General features: G+C 38.9%; 6 protein-coding genes and 2 non-coding genes across 10 annotated transcripts; 3 read left to right on the forward strand and 5 right to left on the reverse strand.

Annotated features, from left to right (window-relative positions):
- Nucleotides 1–9: 9 nt before the first annotated feature.
- Nucleotides 10–2364, forward strand: LOC106294646 (COBW domain-containing protein 1). The gene is made up of 9 exons (XM_013730255.1): nucleotides 10–245; nucleotides 329–546; nucleotides 725–839; nucleotides 1042–1131; nucleotides 1235–1396; nucleotides 1502–1621; nucleotides 1704–1814; nucleotides 1910–1991; nucleotides 2087–2364. The coding sequence occupies exons 1-9, from the start codon at nucleotides 99–101 to the stop codon at nucleotides 2140–2142; spliced, it is 1101 nt and encodes a 366-aa protein (XP_013585709.1). The 5' UTR covers nucleotides 10–98; the 3' UTR covers nucleotides 2143–2364.
- LOC106294644 (putative pentatricopeptide repeat-containing protein At1g26500) lies at nucleotides 2254–4367 on the reverse strand. Its single transcript, XM_013730254.1, has 2 exons — nucleotides 2685–4367; nucleotides 2254–2628 (listed from the first exon to the last, which is right to left on the reverse strand). The coding sequence occupies exon 1, from the start codon at nucleotides 4350–4352 to the stop codon at nucleotides 2796–2798; it is 1557 nt and encodes a 518-aa protein (XP_013585708.1). The 5' UTR covers nucleotides 4353–4367; the 3' UTR covers nucleotides 2254–2628; nucleotides 2685–2795.
- Nucleotides 4368–4447: 80 nt separating this feature from the next.
- Nucleotides 4448–4520, reverse strand: TRNAA-UGC. The gene has a single exon. It is a non-coding gene; the product is annotated as a tRNA-Ala (tRNA).
- A 211-nt stretch (nucleotides 4521–4731) lies between these two features.
- On the forward strand, nucleotides 4732–6176 carry LOC106294647 (14-3-3-like protein GF14 iota). The gene is made up of 7 exons (XM_013730256.1): nucleotides 4732–4892; nucleotides 4973–5279; nucleotides 5349–5436; nucleotides 5507–5616; nucleotides 5703–5851; nucleotides 5928–5992; nucleotides 6069–6176. The coding sequence occupies exons 1-7, from the start codon at nucleotides 4814–4816 to the stop codon at nucleotides 6072–6074; spliced, it is 804 nt and encodes a 267-aa protein (XP_013585710.1). The 5' UTR covers nucleotides 4732–4813; the 3' UTR covers nucleotides 6075–6176.
- A 112-nt stretch (nucleotides 6177–6288) lies between these two features.
- On the reverse strand, nucleotides 6289–7597 carry LOC106294648. Its single transcript, XM_013730257.1, has 5 exons — nucleotides 7276–7597; nucleotides 7126–7198; nucleotides 6918–6969; nucleotides 6764–6833; nucleotides 6289–6644 (listed from the first exon to the last, which is right to left on the reverse strand). The coding sequence occupies exons 1-5, from the start codon at nucleotides 7396–7398 to the stop codon at nucleotides 6558–6560; spliced, it is 405 nt and encodes a 134-aa protein (XP_013585711.1). The 5' UTR covers nucleotides 7399–7597; the 3' UTR covers nucleotides 6289–6557.
- A 101-nt stretch (nucleotides 7598–7698) lies between these two features.
- On the reverse strand, nucleotides 7699–10773 carry LOC106294643 (pentatricopeptide repeat-containing protein At1g26460, mitochondrial). The gene is made up of 6 exons (XM_013730253.1): nucleotides 10036–10773; nucleotides 9331–9556; nucleotides 8580–9269; nucleotides 8346–8483; nucleotides 8062–8260; nucleotides 7699–7978 (listed from the first exon to the last, which is right to left on the reverse strand). Exons 1-5 carry the CDS (start codon nucleotides 10635–10637, stop codon nucleotides 8075–8077), a joined length of 1842 nt encoding a protein of 613 aa, XP_013585707.1. The 5' UTR covers nucleotides 10638–10773; the 3' UTR covers nucleotides 7699–7978; nucleotides 8062–8074.
- A 5137-nt stretch (nucleotides 10774–15910) lies between these two features.
- On the forward strand, nucleotides 15911–17953 carry LOC106344105 (ureide permease 5). Of its 3 annotated transcripts, none has more exons than XM_013783491.1 (5): nucleotides 15911–16111; nucleotides 16286–16599; nucleotides 16668–17096; nucleotides 17198–17572; nucleotides 17652–17953. In XM_013783491.1, exons 2-5 carry the CDS (start codon nucleotides 16327–16329, stop codon nucleotides 17808–17810), a joined length of 1236 nt encoding a protein of 411 aa, XP_013638945.1. In that variant the 5' UTR covers nucleotides 15911–16111; nucleotides 16286–16326; the 3' UTR covers nucleotides 17811–17953. The 3 variants fall into 3 exon arrangements, with proteins under 3 accessions (XP_013638945.1, XP_013638946.1, XP_013638944.1); XM_013783492.1 differs by having other exon boundaries at nucleotides 16298–16599; XM_013783490.1 differs by having other exon boundaries at nucleotides 15913–16111; nucleotides 16304–16599.
- Nucleotides 17954–18023: 70 nt separating this feature from the next.
- On the reverse strand, nucleotides 18024–18097 carry TRNAN-GUU. The gene has a single exon. It is a non-coding gene; the product is annotated as a tRNA-Asn (tRNA).
- Nucleotides 18098–19769: the final 1672 nt, after the last annotated feature.

The raw sequence follows: 19769 nt of genomic DNA on the forward strand, positions 1-19769 counted from the left end.
TAAGTCGAATCAAACCGTCTAAACGGAGAGAGTCTTTATAAACTCTGGCGAACAAGAAAGCGAGAGTCTTTGACGGCGTCTCTGCAGAAGAGAGAAAAATGGCGGACGATGAAGAAGCACCGATGGCTGTTCAAATCCAACCTGATATTCCCGTCGGCAAGACTCTCTCCGCGGAGGAATCAAGCGACGCTGTTTCCGTCGGTGTCACTGTCATCACTGGTTATCTCGGCGCCGGAAAGTCCACCGTAAGCAATGAGAAATCCCCTTCTTTGATTGATTTACGTGTGAAGTATTGGTTACTAACTGTTATGTGAATTGATTTGGGCAGCTTGTGAACTATATTCTGAACGGGAAACACGGGAAGAAAATCGCCGTGATTCTGAATGAGTTTGGGGAAGAGATCGGAGTTGAGAGGGCTATGATCAACGAAGGTGAAGGAGGTGCCCTTGTTGAAGAATGGGTCGAGCTTGCTAATGGCTGTATTTGCTGCACTGTCAAGCACAGTCTTGTTCAAGCTCTCGAGCAGCTTGTTCAGAGGAAAGACAGGTTCATAATCATATCTTTATTTAATTAATGATCCTTGTCCCTAAATTTCTAAGATCTTGTAAAAGCTTAAAAGCCGGTGAAATGAAGTTGAAGTATAGTCACTTACATTTTGGAGAAAAGAACACCTGTTTGATTTACTAGACGTTCTTTGCTTTTGCTTTTGCTTTCGCGCGTGCAGGCTTGATCATATACTGCTGGAGACAACAGGTTTAGCAAATCCGGCTCCTCTGGCTTCTATTCTTTGGCTGGATGACCAGCTAGAATCAGAAGTCAAGCTTGACTGCATTGTTACTGTGAGTATCTTGAAGCTGCTCTTTATACTTCTCCTATCATCGCAGATGAATTTGTGATACATTACACAGTTCATAGTTCTTCGTCATTTATAGCATATATCTCCCTGGGTTGGTTGCTTGCTTGCTTTTCTCTCTGGTTCTAGTAATATAGTGCTTAGGCATCTTGTTCCTAGTGCCTTTACTGACTTAGCTGCTTGACCAGGTCGTGGATGCAAAGAACCTTCGTTTTCAGCTCAATGAGCGCCGTGACTCATCCTCGTTTCCCGAGGCTTTTAATCAAATAGCATTTGCGGTACTCATCTTGTTGTCACACAACAAATACGAACCCTTACTTTTTTCCTACTGCATCTTATTTCTCACCTCATCATGAACTGGATTCTTTACTCGTTTTGTAGGACACGGTAATAATGAACAAGGTTGACTTGATTTCTCAAGAGGAATCTGATGAACTGGAGAAGGAGATTCATTCCATCAATTCCCTCGCCAATGTCATCCGTTCCGTCAGATGCCGAGTTGATTTGTCCAGCATATTAGACTGCCAAGCATATGATTCAACCGTTAAGTCTCTTAAACTTCTCTTCTCTGTGTACATGTTTGAGTACTATTTATTCTTTTGACTACGACAATTGAACCTTTCTTTCCTTTTATACTGCTGCATTTAGCATGTTAGTCGGCTTGAATCCCTGCTAGAAGCAAATAAATCATTAACGACAACGGATCTTCATGATAGTGGAGTGAGGACTCTATGCATCAGTGAACCTCAGCCTATAAACCTCGACAAGGTAGCAAACTCATGGCACATTATTTGACTAGTGGTTAAATAATAGTGTTCTTCGTTACACACCCTTGTTCTTGGTTTTACAGGTTCGTTTATGGCTTGAGGAAATTCTGTGGGACAAGAAATTGGATATGGATGTATATCGTTGCAAGGCTGTATTAAACATTCACAACTCAGACCAGATGCATATTTTGCAGGTAATATAGTCATGAAATGAAACATGAGCAAAAGGTCTTGTGACCACCCGGAAAGTGGTTCTTCACATTGCCTCCATGTTATTGAATATGCGCAGGCCGTTAAAGAGATATATGAGATAGTTCCAGCGCGAAAATGGAGTGACGAAGAGAATAGAGTGAACAAAATAGTGTTTATAGGTCAGATCTCCTTTTTTTTTGTATCGTAGTTATCATTATTGCTAACAAAACTCTTTCTCTCTGCTTGCTGATTCATGTTACTGAAACATGTGCAGGACACAAACTGGACGAAGAAGCTCTTAAAACCGGGTTAAGAGAGTGCAGACCATGAAGAAAAACCTTAGATATTGCAGTGAAAACCGTTTTGGTTTTTACCGATCTGGTATGAAGCTCTTTAGTATACAGCTGATTTGGGGTTTTTGAATATTGTAATTTTACCATCTGAGTGTAGTTTTACAGTAGAATCTTATAGTTGATGCTGTTTTATCGGTATTGTATTTTGGACTGTACTACATTAGCTTCTGCGCCACATTCATTTTCAATCAAATTTTGAACAACAACAAAAACATCTACAGTATATTTCCCTTCTTCTACAAGGTAACAAGCAATGCACTACTAAATCTTTCTTCAAAGCAATGCACTACTAAATCTTTCTTCATGAACAAACCACGTTGCGATTATTCTATATTAGCATCTCTGTGTAACCTTTCTTCATGAACAAACCACGTTGCGATTATTCTATATTAGCATCTCTGTGTAACCTTTCTTCATGAACAAACCACGTTGCGATTATTCTATATTAGCATCTCTGTGTAACCTTTCTTCATGAACAAACCACGTTGCGATTATTCTATATTAGCATCTCTGTGTAACCTTACATGCTCTCCCCGAAGTGCATAGATTATTCTACACTCTATTAATCAACTAGTAGAACAAACTGGTATCGTGCAGACTCAGTAGACGGTGATGCGGTAGAAACCAGGGTTAGGTTGGCATTGTACATTGGTTAGGCAAAACAGGGGATGTTTCTTCTCTATTTCTCCTTCTCTCTCTCGTAGTCATTTTCTCTCCATACCTCTGGAATATATCCGCCAAATCAAACAAACCCACTTCTCTAAGTTTCTTAGCCATCTCTTCAAACATCACCACACCTTCCTCATTAGAGTAACAATGCAAGAACTTGCTATAATCAAATCTAGGAACTTCAACCCCTCTCTTCAACGTTCTCTCAATATACTTTGTAGCCTCCAACCGTTTCCCTGCCTTAACCATCCCTCCAACGAATATAGTATCGAAATTCACCAACGGGTCTGGTCCTTTCCTTCCTCTCCTCCCCAAATGCCCTTGCAGCAACATAAGATACGTATGCATTATCGGCTCGCATCCTCTTTGTATCATCTTCCTGAAAACCTCTGTTGCTTCGCTCGCCCGTTTAATCTTCACCAACCCTTTTATCAATGCGTGATAGATACTAATATCCGGATTCTCAATCGCCTCGGCCGTCTTGTACGCCTCTGCAACTCTTCGTTTAGCCAGTAGCCCGTAGATTATCGATGCCCAGGTCAAGTTATCCACCTGAATCCCTCTTTCACGCATTTCATCTAACACTTTCCGCGCTGTATCAATCCTACCGTTTTTACACAACCAACCGATCATAACCCTGTAGAAAGACACATCCAAACCCTCACCTCGTTTCGATACCATCACGTAAAAGACCTTGGAAGCTTCATCGAACTGGTTCTTCTTCAAAAGCGTCTCCATAATCTTCTTCCCAGCTTCGACATCCACTTCAAACCCTTCATCCATCATCAAATTCCAAACCTTTGCAGCTTCGACCAAATCACCAACGTCGCAAAACCCTTCAATCATCGTCCTGTAAGTCACCTCGTCAGGTTCGATACAATCTCTCAGCTTAGCAACGACATACTTAGCTTCTTCAACAAGCTTCTCCTTACACAGAGTCTCCACCGCTCTGTTCAGCGTTGTGACATTGTAACTGTATCCAAACCCGTTCATCAGATGGAAAAAGCTGACGCATTTCTTCATCTCTCTAGCGAAAGCAAGCGTTTGCAGCACGACGCGGAACGTCTTGTCGTTGGCCAACCCTCGCTTCCCGGTTTCTTGAGCCAGTTCCCAGAAAAGATCCATGTTTCTCGATTTTCCGATGATTCCGAGGATCTTGTTGGAAGTGACGGAGGTGTGGGAGAAATTTGGGTGGTGGGTCTGCGAGTAGAGGAAGAAGCGGTGGACTGGGCGCCATGAGAGGGGGAAGTTGTTGCAGACTTGGAGGAAGAAATCGTGTGTGAGTTGAAACTCGGTGGAAGAGAGTTTGGAGACGAGTCGTGAATCGGGGGAGTTCTGTTGTTGGTAGAGGATTGTGCAGACGCGGAGGAGATGGTCTTGGTTTACAGGCGTGATGTTGGTTGGAGGTATCTTTGGTTGAGTTAACTCGGTAGTGAATCGGCGTTGGAGAAGCAAGAAACGCCGAGTTTGGTTTCTGATGTTAATCATCCGCCGACAAGGAACGACGACGATGCTCATGACTTTCCGAAGGAAGTAAATATTAAATTAGTTAAAAGAGAATTAGGGTAAAAGGTAAACCTTGTTGAGTGAGCAGCATAATAAAAAAAAACAATTGGAAATGCGGGGTATCGAACCCCGTGCCTCTCGCATGCAAAGCGAGCGCTCTACCATTTGAGCTACATCCCCTTTTGATTTATATTTACGTTTATTAATTAATATACAAACTATGCGATCGTAAGGGAGCGAAAAGTTCGTTAAGTTAGTTAGTAGGCACCACGAAACTGAAGGTTGAGATTCAGTCTTCTTCCGCCATTCGCGATACCATCCTCAATTTCTTCTCTCTTTCTCTTCCAACCATTTTATTATTTCTTTATTTATTTATCTCTCACCAGAAGAAAATCACAAGAAGACAAAAAAAAAAACAAACAGAAGAGAAACCAAGAACTCTGTTTCCGACACATCATCGTGACAAAAAAAAAATGTCGTCAGGAACTGACAAAGAGAGAGAGATATTCGTCTACTTGGCTAAGCTCTCGGAACAAGCCGAGCGTTATGACGGTAAGTAACCTCTCTTAATGTCAAAACATATTTAACATGTCAGATCTTTAAAACGAAGGGTTCTGGTTATAATCTTGCAGAGATGGTTGAGACGATGAAGAAAGTGGCGAAGGTGGACAGCGAGCTGACGGTTGAGGAGAGGAATCTGTTGTCAGTTGGATACAAGAACGTGATCGGAGCAAGACGTGCTTCCTGGAGGATAATGTCGTCGATCGAGCAGAAGGAAGAGTCCAAAGGCAACGAATCAAACGTGAAAACAATCAAGGGGTATCGCCAAAAGGTAGAGGACGAGCTCGCGAACATATGTCAAGACATTCTCAGCATCATTGATCAGCATCTCATCCCTCACGCTACCTCTGGAGAAGCCACCGTTTTCTATTACAAGATGTAAGAAATAAGATAAACACCCGTCTCTTGCATCATCATATAATGCATAATGAATTGAAACGTTTGTAGGAAAGGAGATTATTACCGTTACTTGGCTGAGTTTAAGACCGAGCAAGAGAGGAAGGAGGCCTCTGAACAGTCTCTCAAAGGCTATGAGGTATTATCTGAATATGTTATTTCTCAAACACTTGTGAACTAGTAGGGTCTGATAGGGTTACTTTGATTAGGCTGCAACACAAGCTGCAAGTACTGAGCTTCCTTCAACTCACCCGATTCGTCTTGGCCTTGCTCTTAACTTCTCTGTTTTCTACTATGAGATCATGAACTCTCCTGAAAGGTTACATTCATTTTTAACAAACATCAATGCATGACTGAAATACCATCAGTTGTCAACTTGGTTTGTAATGTGGTTAACTGTTGCAGAGCTTGCCATTTGGCGAAGCAAGCCTTCGATGAGGCGATTGCGGAGTTGGATACTCTAAGCGAGGAGTCCTACAAGGACAGCACTTTGATCATGCAGCTCCTGAGAGACAACCTCACCCTCTGGACTTCTGATCTTCCTGAAGATGGAGGTCTGTCTTAAAATCACACAAATATGATAAGCTCAAAACAAGATGGTTTTATAATGGGTTTTCTTCTTGTTTTCAGGAGAAGACAACGCCAAGACTGATGAACCCAAGAAAGAAGAGGCTAAGCCTGCAGAAGCTACTGAGGTAATCAACCTGTAAAAAGAAGTAATGATTTGTTCTTGTTTGGGTCAAAAGCTGATATTATTTTGTTTGTTTTCAGAACTGATCAAAGGCTTTGGAAAATTGAATGAGACCTTTCTATTAAGAAGCTCCATAGCTTGGTTTCATCAGGAAGATGAGATCTGAGAACTGAATTCAATCCTTTCTTGTTTTTTTCTTTTAATTACACTTTTTGTTCTTTCTTTTGTTGTCAATCTACTGATATCAAATATTCAGTTTATGTTATTTGATTTGATCAGATATGTTTAACATTTCCAATATACAGACCAATCAAACTGTATTATTTAAACATTCCAAACAAACAAACACAACCGAGGCTCTGAATGTCATCATGAAGAGAGAACAAAAAGCTTGTTTCTATTAAACTCTTTGACAAGAGTAAAAAGATCAGTAGTGCTCTGATGGTTGTATATTAATACTGCATACTATACAAATAGGACTTATCATAAGAGCTGGGGACAAACCTAACAAACCATATACAAAAACAGGCTTGAAAAGGAAGCAAAGACCACTTCTTCTTCTTCTTCTTTTATTGTTCTTCCTTATCAAAGTAACTCGGCGGCAAGGTAAAGTCTTCCTCGTGGTTAAGAATGTCAATCTCCTCATCATCAGATTTCTGATACAATCCAGAGGTAAAAATATTGAACCATCAGCACAATTCTAATAGAAACCAGCTTAGAAGCTAAAGCTAAGTAGCATCACAATAGTCAAATGCTTGGTGTAATTACTACCCACCAGCATCTCAACGTTGTAGAAACGATCCAGTAGCTGCAGAACCTCATCCGCTGAGAACTGTCGGTCAAAGCTATGGATGATAGAAAAACACTTCTTTAAGGTTTCGACAAATCAATAGGAACTAGTAGAACTGTACGGAAAATGTCAGACAAACCTTCTGCCGAGATACTCCATCAGACCATAAAGAACAAAGTGGCGATGTATCCCTGCTCGCCACATTAGAACATAAACCCATTGGTAGAAAGCAAGAAACCATATAACTGATCAGTGCCAATGAAAAATTGATTCCTTTTGGCTAAAGAAAGAAGCATTTGCAGACAGGACAAGGAACAAGATAGAGTTTTTTTTGAGAGAGAACTTGCCTCGGAGTTTAACGGGAGGATAGATTTCAAGAGCTTCTAAGAACGTGAGCTCCAATTCAACCTGTGACTGTTCCTGAAAATCAATCCAAGAACAGAGTAACAATTAAACACAAGGAGGAGTTATTGGCAGATAGAGAGAGAGAAAGAAACCTTGGAGAGAGAAGAAGCGGAGGATGGTAAGGCTTTACAGGGAGAGTGTACAGACATATCGTCCTGCTCTTCCTCTTTCTCTTTATCTTTATCTCCACCAACTTCGTCATTTCTTCCACCCATCTTTGTGTTCCCTTCCCTCTCTTCAATCAGATTAGGGTTTCGTGTCTTTGATCCCAGACGAAATGAGATGAAATGTTCTCAGAGCTGTTTCTGAATCTGTGAGACAGAACCCACCTGGACTCCGAATTGGGCCGGCCAATTCTCAAGGCCCTGTCTCCGGTTTAGCACACCAGTATACAATTACATTATTCAAGAGTTACAAGATCAAAAAGCGCAGGAGTGAATTACTGTATTGTGGATAACTTTAGTAATTAAAAAAAAAACATAACATCATGTGCATGAGACTATTTGAACACCAAAAAACAAAGGCTTTTATAAAGATAAAAAAAAGATAGGAATCTTCCAAAAAGTTTTGACATTTATTGGTCAATGCTGCATGAAAACATCTGCAAGAGAGACTAGTGAACCACTGATCCTAAAACAACGAGCTATGTAATGGAAAAACAAATCAGATTTAAGGACTCGAAACGATTATAAATGAAGCAACTGACAGCAATGAAACACGGAGCAACGGTCCATAGCTTCAAAGATTCGATGAGCCTGAGATTCTCATACCTCCCTCCTTCCTCAACAAGAGCTTCTGCAACAACCAAACACATTTGATGAGATGGTCACAATTTGATGATTCCTCTGTAACAATAAAAACTGAGGATTCATTATTACATTTAGCCCTTCATTATGCGCGAACCCTGGAGTAATCCATGTTGAACAGCATGTTCCTCCGGTTCTCTGATCCCATCCTTATTTGAAACTTCTTGGCCAAAGACTCCACCTTATCATCGTTTTCGTTGTCTAGCTCCCTGATACATCGCCTTCTCAGCTTCTTCAGTGTCTCCTTGGAAGGTTCAAATCCAGCTTTGATCTGTTATTTCCAAAAAGCATGTTTTAGTTTCTCATAGCCATGTTAAACAACACACATCCTTCTCTCATAGCGGTTCTGGTTTTACCATGTCATCGATGACCGTCAGAGCTGATTCGGGATCCCGGTTAATGAGATGAGCATCAACCAGCAATGAAAACGTCCGGGCATCAGGCTTAACACCTTCCCCAACTAGATGACTGTATACTCTTGTAGCCTCAGGAGTCTGCAAAAGCAAACAAGCTCAGAGTCTTTAAGCCTCGTCGGAAATAAGAAAAAATTAAAGAGAAAGAGAGTCATATGACATGGAGACATCACCTACCTTCTTGACCTTTCCAAATGCATATATTAAAGCATTGTACGAATCAATATTAGGAGTCAGCCCAAAAGAAGTACTTATTGCATCAAACGTCTGGTAAGCACGATCCAGATCCCATGTGTTTGCGCAGCCAAGAACTATACAGTTTAGAGCAGCAACGGACTTGTACGGAGTATCACCTTTACTCAATGTCTCCAGCTGGAAGTATACCTCATCCAATGTCTCAAAACCTTTCTTAGAACAGGCCACAACCAGCGGGTACAACGATGTAAAAGGAGAAAGCATTTCCTCCTTAACTTCCTTTTCAGCGTCCTTGTATGCGTTTTCAAACTCATTAAGTGCGGCGAAAGCTTTCTGCAGGTTTCCCAACGATGCGTAAGCATTTATCTTCGCAACATAAGCCGCAGGGTTGGCTGCCTTCTTCCCACGCAGGCTCCGTTTCAGAATCATCCACGATCCATCTATTAAAGTCGGATTGCACGTCCTAGCAGCGGTTGCGAGAGCTGACACCACCAAACCTTCATCAACAGAGAGTAAAACCGAGGGCCTAGCCATTTCTCCTCTATTGATCCAATTGTACATGAACTCAAACGCGTAGAATGCTAATTTGCTATTGTCCTCTTGAGTTGCTACTTCAGCCATGTATGTACAGAGTATCCAGCTAGGGCATAGGGACTTGTTCCGATCAAGAGACTGTAAAAACAAAACAAAATGAGGCAAAATGCTTTTTAAATATCATCAAACTAAGACGTACCTTACACCTCTCGATGATGGAGACCAGTGTATCTGTCCTACCTTTGGCTACACAGCTACGCACACATTCGCTAAAAACAGTGGTGGACAACATGTAACCAGATTTTAGTGCGATGTCCAGAAGCTGCATGGCTTTGTCATTCTCCCCATTAGAATACAGCATTCCAATAACCAAATCATATGATTCATCATCCGGACGAGATTCATCCTTCCCTGATATCAGCATCCTGATGGTACATAAAAAAAAAACAATATATTTCAAGAAATGGCTAGGCGGGTTACTAAACGATTTAAATTTATATAAGCCTAGCTTCTAAACGGATTATTCATGGCATAGGCAGGAACTAAACATTAATGAATTACTTTTTATTTATTTTATACTAGATTTTTTTTTTAAAACTTTTTAGGTTTAATTATATAACTAATTTGATGAGTTGTAAAAGTTAGGTATATAAAAAAAACGAAATTTGACAAAGCGTGTACACTAACACTGTTACTTGATTTAACTGATTTACACCAATTTAGATAGAAACTCTTAAATTGGATTCAAAGAAAATCGTTTCAAAGAAAATCTTCTCGAATTATTATGTAAATTTCATAGATTTTGCACTCGTAAGAGTCTTTTACTAATTGAACAGTGATTAAGCAGCAATGTATGTAATTATTGTGTAGAGCAAAAACAAAAAAGGATTAAGTTGGATATAACCTGTTAAGCAGCTTCTCCGCAACCTCAGTCTCTTTCGCCTGATGCATAGCCTTCAAGACAAGATTATACGACGCCGTATTAGGGGCCACGGAGAAATCATCCATCATCGCAACGAGATCGAGCATGTCACTAGGTGCAGCGCCCATCATCAAATTAGCCCTAAGGTAATGGTTGTAAAGGTTGACATCCGGCTTGTTCGGCTTCCCGTTCTTGTCGAGCGACCGGACCCAGAACTCGAATAGCTGCTTCATGTCGGACCAGCGCTGCGACGCGGTCCAGTCGGCGAACATGTTGAGCAGCGAGATCATGTCGAGGGTCTCGGAGAGGGCTCTGATGCGGGCGGCGGGGGCTTGGTTTAGGAATCCCATGGGGACTAGTGATTGGCTGAAGGAGGGCGAGTTCGGGATCGGGCTCCGCCAGTTCTCCTGGTAGAGAGGGCTTCCTGTTGCTGGATTTGGAGGGAGCGTGGTGGATTCGTGATCGGTTGCGAGCTGGGGATCTTGATAGAGGGACGGCGTACCGGAAATGGTTCTGATGTGGTGATTGGGTTTGAGGGTTCGGAGGAGAGAGATCCGAGACCGGAGGAAGAGATGAGAAGACATTGTCGGAAGGGGATCTAGTTTGGAGTTGGAGTTTGGTCAAAAGGGGTTTATCTTGTTTTAGGGTTTTCAGAGTTTCAGATTGAGTTCGGTCGTGACGATCTCTTCCCCCCCCGTGGGCAGTGGTATTTTCAGAAATTATTCGACAAAAGTGATGTCATTTTCAGGAGTCTTAGAAACGGGTTTAGACCCAGCCCGGCCCATTATGGTATGGCTAAATTAGTTTTATACTGAAGCTCCAATAATATTTTAATTGCTGCATGCGATCTAAATTATAAATATTAAAATATTTTGAGCTAAACTACATGCTTTTATAGGTATTTAAAATTATATGTGTATGTACTGATCACTAATTTAATAACCATTATAAGTTTTCAATTCACCCAAAACAATTATCCATTAAAAAATATGATTTTTATACTTTCAATGTGAATGATCAATTGTAAATGAGTAATTTTCTTAATAGTTGTGATGGAATATAGAAAAATATTATACAATATTTATATTAAAATAATTAATGCAACATTTATAAGAAAATAATATCACAAAAATTTCATATTTTTTTTTGAATTTTTTTAAGAAAATGCCAATATATTAGTATGATTAATAAAACAACCACTTACCATCTATCCATTGATTACAAAATAGCTATAATAGGTTATATATAATAATTTTATAACATTTTTTATAAACTAAACATGATTAGTTAGATTTAATAATTTCAAATTCATATATATGATTGTTTGAACTATAAAATTTTTAATCACTAGTAATTTGTTTTTCAGTTATACTATTGTTTGCTCTATAAAACTTTAAATCATCAATTTTTGTATTAAGTGTAACTTTTGTGCATGGTACATTACGAAGTAGAAGTTATATGCTAGTTTTTTTTTATTTGTTTGGTGAATTTATTATCCTAAATTATACTTAAATGAGATTTTCAATGATAAACATAATTTAGTGGACGTCTTCTGAAGCTTCCACCATATCGGAAATATATTTGATGCACACATCAAAAATGAAACTCCTCCATGAAAAATGTTTCACATAATTTTAAACTATCCACAATCCTAAGTATAAAATGATATGTGCATCTAAAATTGTGGATATGAAGACAAGGATATTTGATGCTTTTAATGATTTTAGATCATTTTATTTACTTTTATCTTTAATACTTTCCGAGATAACACAATTAAAAAGTTAATTGAGGAAACACAATTGTTAGGTTAATTGAGAAAAGGTAAATTGATGAATAATCAGAAAATGGAAAACATTTTTACCTAAATTCTTATCTTCCTACTATACAACGAGTTACATCAACGAGTTTCAAACAAGTTGATGAAACTCTAGCCTGACAAGGAAGATTTTCTATTGGTGTACTTACGTATAACGTCTTGGAGGTAGATTCGGGTCATAGGAACAAATCTTTGATCATGTCTCTTCAAAGCATTCTCTATGCTTTCTCTGGAATATTTGAGAGGATAACCAGCAATGGCATTCTCTTTATCCCTAAGAGCAATGACATCAATAACAAAGAAAATAACAAAATGAAAATTTAAATGTAAGAAATAACATTTCTAAATTGCCTTAAAATAACAAAAGCATTGCAAGTTGTTCTGATAAAATGAAAATTTGAAAGTAAGATTTAAAGAGGTTTACCAAAAGGAAGATATTAACTGTTTAATATAGTTCTTATGTTCAATTAAACTATTTGTTGCATGTATGATTTTGTTTATGGAAAAATTGTTAAATTACTAATTAAATTTAAATTCTCATCGGCAAAAGGGAAACATCTCGTTGTCTGATCCTATTTCATTTAATTTCGAGAGACACCACACTTAATTTCAAATGGTGCTTTGACTTGGCTTATAAAACATCACTAATGCTCAGCCATTACAACTTAGCACAATTCAATAATGGACTACAACGGGCATAATATTGATTTTAAGTGAAGTACGTAATTCAACGGGATTTGTTAATCATCCATTTCTAAATTAGTTTTCAAAAAAAAAAAAAAAATGTAATTCAACGGGAATAATATTGTGTTAAACAACAAAAGCATTGCAAATTGTTTTGGTGAACTGTAAACCAAAGGTAATATTCTTGAAATTTGTGATATAAGGGATGCCTTTACGAAAGAGTATAGTATTTTTTTTACATAAAAGAGTGAAGTATTTACTCATATTCAATTGAATTTTCATGATCGATTGAACTGTTTGTTGCATATTGTATTTCTGTTTCTGAATATATATACTTGTTCTGATGGAATGTAAGCGTAAGGGTAAGATCTCAAAATAAATCCAGTTTTGTTAATTTAAATGATTCAAACTTAAGCTAAGACTGAAAAAGAAGATAACACTTAATTTAGCAATTGTAATTTTGTGTAAGCTACCACTAAGTTCATTGCTATTTCAAATCAATCATTAAATTCTTGGATTAACGTAATATTATGAGTGTTGATTAGACTAGTAACTAGGGATAGAATCATACGTGCCATAATGCCAGATGTAAACCTAACTTTTCTACTTTGCAAATGTGTGCATCCTTGTGTTTCTTTTTTGATTAACTTGGGTATTCTATAATTAAAGGTTCAAACAAATATTCAAAGAGAAATGTATCTTACCGACAGACTCGCTCTCCAAATATTCAAATGAGACCTAAAACATGATCACATATACAGTTGGCCGCATATGTTTAATGTTAGTGTTGCGTGGTTGATTCGAACCCGGATCGTTTAGCATTTCTATAGTTCGTCTACCACTAAACAAGTTCTGTTTTTTTCTTTTGGGGAGGGAACTTTTAACCTTGGTAAATCGTAGAAGATTCGCCGAAAGTAAACCAAATGTTAAAAAGCTAAATGACATGCATCTGATGTACGTCGAAACATCAAAAGCAAAAGTCTGTTGGAAAGATCTATGTTTGCCAAAAATTGAAGGAGGATTGGGAATAAGGCCACTGAAGGAAATGAACACAGTCTTCTGCTTGAAGCTAATATGGCGCATCTCCTCTAAAAAAGCTTCTTTATTTCCGTTGGATTCATTGCTATCTCATCAGGAAGGGATCCTTTTGGTCAGTTAGTAATACTACAACCTCTGGCTCATGGGTTTAGAGAAAACTCCTCAAGCATCGAGAAATGCAACACAGTTCCTTCGGATGGAAGTTGGGAATGGGAAACATACCTCCTTCTGGTATGATGTCTGGTCCAAGCTCGGTTGCTTCAAAGTTGCTCTTGGTGATCGCGGTCTGATCGACTTAGGCATTGGTGATAATGCCTTAGTGTCTGATGTTCTTGGTAGACAGCGAAGAAGGAGAAGGCACAAAGTGAGCATTTTAAATGAGGTGGAGAATGAAATAGAGTCCTTTCGGTTAGCTACAAATCAGGGTGATGATATTGCTCTGTGGCAGCAAGAGGAAGACAGATTTGTAAATAAATTTTATGCTAAAAAAACCTGGGAACATATTCGCCACAGCCGCCAAGCTTGCAACTAGAGCAAAGGCATCTGGTTCACCCATTCAACTCCAAAGTTATCCTTCCTTGTCTGGATAGCTGCGCTCAACAGGCTGCAAACTGGAGACAAAATGCGGCTTTGGCACACTGGGATAAACACGACATGCATTCTGTGTAATGCAGCTGAAGAAACCCGTGAACATCTCTTCTTCGGTTGCAGGTACACAAGACAGATTTGGAAGGCTCTTGCGGAGGGTTTGTTGCAAAATAGATTCACCACAGACTGGAGTCAACTCGTTGCGATCATCACCAGGCCTGGGCTCACTCCCATTAAAAACTTCCTTGTCTGGTATGTTTTCCAAGCAGCTGTACACTCAATATGGAGAGAGCGCAACGCTCGATGACATGTGAACAAGAAAGAGAAGCTCAGTGTCTAGCAAAGCTTGTAGATAAAACTGTTAGGCTTTGGCTGCTTTCACTCCAAGGTAGAGAGAAAATGGAAGGAGGGCTTGCAACATGGTTTGGGTCTAGAGTGGATCCTTAACTTAGGAATTTTGTTCTTAGTTTCATGAGTCTGATTCTTTGATTCATAAATAGTTGCGCATGATGTAAATATGTTTTTGCATGAATAAATTTAACATTCATTCAAAAAAGATGTACGTCAAAACTGTGGTGTTAAATCAGTAAATAGCAAGCTATCTTTTCTTTACGTAAAGTCCATCACAATTTGTGCGTCGACCACTTACACAATAACTAGATGACAAGCAAGCTTTTCATCTTTATCTGTTGTTTCTGCTTTGTCTACTAAAATTCTTATTAGAGCCCAAAAGAAGAAGCCCAATGCAATCTTCAGAAGCCCAAAGAAGTGACAACAAGTTCATTAACCCTTGCATGGGTTCCTAGACAAAATTTTTTTATTTTTTTTTTAAAATAAAAAATAAAAAAATTAACTAATCGCAGGCCGCCACGTGTTAGTGGGGCCCGCGAACAATGCTAAAACCGAGTTAGAGGCGCCCCTTACAAAAGAAAATTAAGAGGTGATTTTTATTAAAACTATGGGACCCACCTCTTAAGAACCAACTTAAGAGGTGAGGTTAATGCTGCGCTAAGGTGCACAATTTTGGGATAGGGTGCGTCTAACCTCTAGTGGTTCAACACATTTCTCAAAACCAAATAAATATAAACTGTAACACATATTTTTCATTTTTCTCTTTTTATGAAAATGCTTAAAAATGTTTTTAATTTTGTTTCGACCACTAATAAAAGCATGAAAGCTTCGTCGGACGTCCGTTTTTCGCTTCGAAATGGGAATCGAAATCGGAAATTTGTGGAATCTTCCGAAATCACGCTTCCAATAAGCTTCCAAAAATACCTCTTTAAAAACACACGCTGAAAGCTTACACTTCCTTTTAGAAACCACGCTTCCATTTTAAAAACTTAATGTCATGAATAAATATATTAAAAAAATTATGTTTTTGTTTTATATAGAATCTAAAATTAATAGAAATATAACTATTAAAATAATTAGTTTGATAATAATTCTATAAGCTTGATATGTTAGTATTTTTATAATTAAAATATGAAGTCAAATAAATGGAAAATTATTAAAAATGAATAAGTGATTTTTTATTTTGAATCATATAATTTTGGTCATTAGTTTTATAAAATAATATAGATATATATACATTTTCAATATATCCGCTTCCTAATTTTTTTTGAAAAATATTTAATTTCAGGCTTCCATAAGATTCTGATTCCTGATTCGATGTAACGTATTCTCAATCAGTTTCCACTTGTTCAATGGAGTTGGAATATACGGTTAAGAAAGCGTCCTTGATATGGTGGATGGCTTTTGAAAGATTCTCTCTCTCTCGCTTCGCTCTTTAATTAGAAAGAGACAAAAAAAAAAGAAAGAAAGATTCCGTGTTTCTTATGGTGTCGTATCAAAACAGAGTAAGAAAACAGAGTTATTCTTCTTAACAAAAGTGGTGCACTTCTTCGTTGACCTGTTTCCTTCATCTGTAGAAAGGTGAAAACTTTCATCTCTGGATTCTTCTTTTCGTTTTGAATATTTCGACGAATTTGGTCTTTTGAGGATCACGAATCTGATGGATACGTTATCAATGTCAAAGAATCAGACACCAATCTTTCTAAAGTTCGAACCTTTTTTTTTTCTGGGTTTGGTAAATTTAAATTTCTGTAGTTTTCAATCAAGAAATAGGGATTTATTGTTTGGTCTGTACGATGATGATGATGGTGTCTGCTGGCGAATTGGGAGTATACGTGGTGGAGAGCAAAGGAGGAGCAATAGCATGCATCACGCTTTCTCTCCTCTGCTTAGGCACTTGGCCTGCTCTGTTGGCTCTTCTTGAACGACGTGGCCGTCTCCCACAACACACTTATCTCGATTACTCCATCACTAACTTCTTCGCTGCTATCTTCATAGCCTTTGTGTTTGGTCAAATAGGCGAGAGTACACCAGAGGAGGCACCAAGTTTCATTACCCAACTCACTCAGGTTAATGACACTCTTTCTTTTCTCTGGTGGTACTATGTTCAGATTGGTTTGACTATGTGTATCTACAGATTCAGGATAACTGGCCTTTGGTGTTGTTTGCATTGGCGGGTGGGGTGGGTTTAAGTATTGGGAACTTAGCTACTCAGTATGCTTTAGCTTTTGTTGGTCTGTCTGTTACAGAAGTCACATCCGCTAGCATCACAGTTGTTATAGGCACGAGTGTCAATTACTTTCTGGACAACAAGTTAAACCGAGCAGATGTTCTTTTCTCTGGTGTCGCATGCTTCTTGGTAGCCGTTTGTCTTGGCTCTGCTGTCCACTCTTCTAACTCTGCTGATGTAGAAGCCAAATTTGGAAAACTCTCAGGGGATTGTAAAACTGTGAGCCAAGAAGAGTACTGTCAGAGACTATTTGGAGGTGAAGAGGAGGAGATGGAGAATGTAAAAGAAGGAACCGCACCTTTTCTTATAGCACTTGAAAACAAAAGAGCAATCAAAGTTAGTTAGCCTCTCTTTCTCATTGAGTTTTATGTGTGTGTTTCTCTCATGAGTTTTGGTGGAGGCAACAACAACAAATGCAATTTCTCTATTGGATTCAGGTGCTTGGAAAGAGCATGGTTGTTGGTCTATCAATAACCTTCTTCGCTGGCCTTTGTTTCTCACTCTTCTCGCCACTATTCAACCTTGCAACAAACGATCAATGGCGCACTCTAGAACCAGGCGTTCCCAAGTTGATTGTATACACTGCTTTCTTCTACTTCTCACTGTCCTGCTTCGTAATCGCCGTCGCTCTCAACGTTACTTTCTTGTACAAACCTGTACTAGATTCACCAAGATCTTCCTTTAAGGGTTACCTAAATGACTGGAACGGGAGAGGTTGGGCTCTTTTGGCTGGATTGATTTGTGGGTTTGGTAATGGTCTTCAGTTCATGGGTGGACAAGCTGCTGGATATGCAGCTGCAGATGCTGTGCAGGTAACATGCACACACTCATAACTCATAACTAGAGAGTTGGTATCTTTGGCTTGATTTATTGAATGATGATGATGAGTAGGCACTTCCTTTGGTGTCAACATTTTGGGGGATATATCTGTTTGGGGAGTATAGGAGATCGTCTCCGAGAACATACGCTTTGCTTGTTGGGATGCTGGTCATGTTCGCTGTAGCTGTGGGGCTTCTCATGGCCTCGGCTGGGAAAAGAGAGACGCGGTGACTTTAAAGAGTTTCATCGGTTTGACCAAATAAGATAGTGTGGCTGGCTCTTCGTTATGTTTGTACATTGTGGTTTACTTCAACTATATATTCGTTAACCTCTTTGTTCGTATAAGGATAAATAAAAAAAAACAAAGATTGAACAAAATTAGAGTTCTAATTATTCCTGGGCAGAAAGACAAAAAAGGAAATGATTAATATCACAAAATAGATCCGCTAGAAGGAGGGGTCAAACCTCCGACCTTGTGGTTAACAGCCACACGCTCTAACCAACTGAGCTATTCCAGCTTTTAATTAACAAGTCGATTTAATCTGATATGAACGGGTACATAAAATGCTACCACTAGAAATCCGCATCATGAATCATCATATCATTAAGCATCAAACCACCGGTCCGAGAACGATGCCCATCTGATTTGGATCTGAGCGTATGTATAGAGTTAGCCAATATTGTAAATGAATTACGAGTAGTCTCAGTGGCGGATGTAGAATTATTTTTTGATGGTGGCAAATCACGTATAAACTTAAAAACATGGCTAGAATACGATATTTAGCGGGAGAAAATAACTAAAACTTGGGGGGTATATTATTATATTATGCAAATTTTGAAGATTTCATGGTGGCACTTGCAATCTATTTGGCTTACCTATATGCGCCACCATATCTGTAGACAGTGCCGTATGTTAATAGGGATCTGGCAATCAAGGACTTAAACCGCGGGCCTGATCCGTAAAGACTTGATGCAGGGCGCGATTGGGTCACCATTTGGTAAGCTCGCAAAATTGTGGGCCTCGTGGGACGGGTCGAAAGCGGGATGGGCTACAGGTTAACCTGAGGGATTTTGAAGACCCGCAACCCTAAGTCCTCATTTCTGCTTTCACCTAAAATATTGAGATATATATATATATATATATATATATATATATATATATAGAGAGAGAGAGAGAGAGAGAAGGCAATTCGACGTATGGAGCTCCGATGATGGTGGTTTCAGGGTCGATGATGCTTCCGATCTCCCAAGCACCTTCGATCTGCACCGGTGGAGCTTCTTCGAGCAATCATAAGAAGTTTGAAAACTCACTTTCCACCGAAGAAAAAGATCTAGTTCCCGCCATGGGTTCTTTATAGTTTTGCCTATATGTATTTGTTCACATTATTATACATTTTGGAGTTTTAAGTTTCAATATATATTTAACTATTAATATTATTTTTATTTGCAGAAGATGAAGTTGATGGTGAAAAAGAGAAATTGATATATGGTGTTTTCAACATCATAGTATATGTGTTTCTTGAGGTATTCCAGTCTTCTATCGAACATGTCTAGTCCTTTTGTGATTATTTCAGGTACGGAGTAGGCAGAAGAATGGAGGAGAGGATGCATGAAGAAAGATGCCATTCTAGAGCGTTTCACGCGGAACAACCAGGCGGAGCAGCCCGAAGATTGTTTCCACAGCGGAACAGCCGAGCGACTGCTCTCGACAGATAAGGAAACCTCCAAAGTTATTTCGGGAGTTTGCCCTAGCTACCATATTCCTCCTTCTAGCCTATCGACGGCTCAATATAAAACACTACCCTATCTATTTTACTGGACTACGCTAGTTTTGCAAGAGACAGAGACTTGTATTTTGGATTGCAACTTGTAAGGGAGAAGACTTCATCTCTCGCCTAGAGAAGATTATCATGAACCCTTGTTTCTTATTTTATCATATGCAGTATTATTCAGAAATATTGTCTTCGAAATCTTGCATTATGATCGAGTAGTCGGCTAGCTCGCCTAGGGTATTAGGGTGTTGATTTTACGGGCTAAACATAGATAAGCGATTCTCTTGTGTCTTCATTTATATAGCTCTTATTGCTTGCATTAATCTGATCACTTAATGTTTGAACTTAAGTTTAATCACCTCGCTAACCGTGTAGGAGATGACTTGACATAATATGAATGAGCTTAGTAACCCTAATC

The sequence above is a fragment of the Brassica oleracea genome, chromosome C5, assembly GCF_000695525.1.
Source record: "Brassica oleracea var. oleracea cultivar TO1000 chromosome C5, BOL, whole genome shotgun sequence".
NCBI classification, from domain to species: Eukaryota; Viridiplantae; Streptophyta; class Magnoliopsida; order Brassicales; family Brassicaceae; genus Brassica; species Brassica oleracea.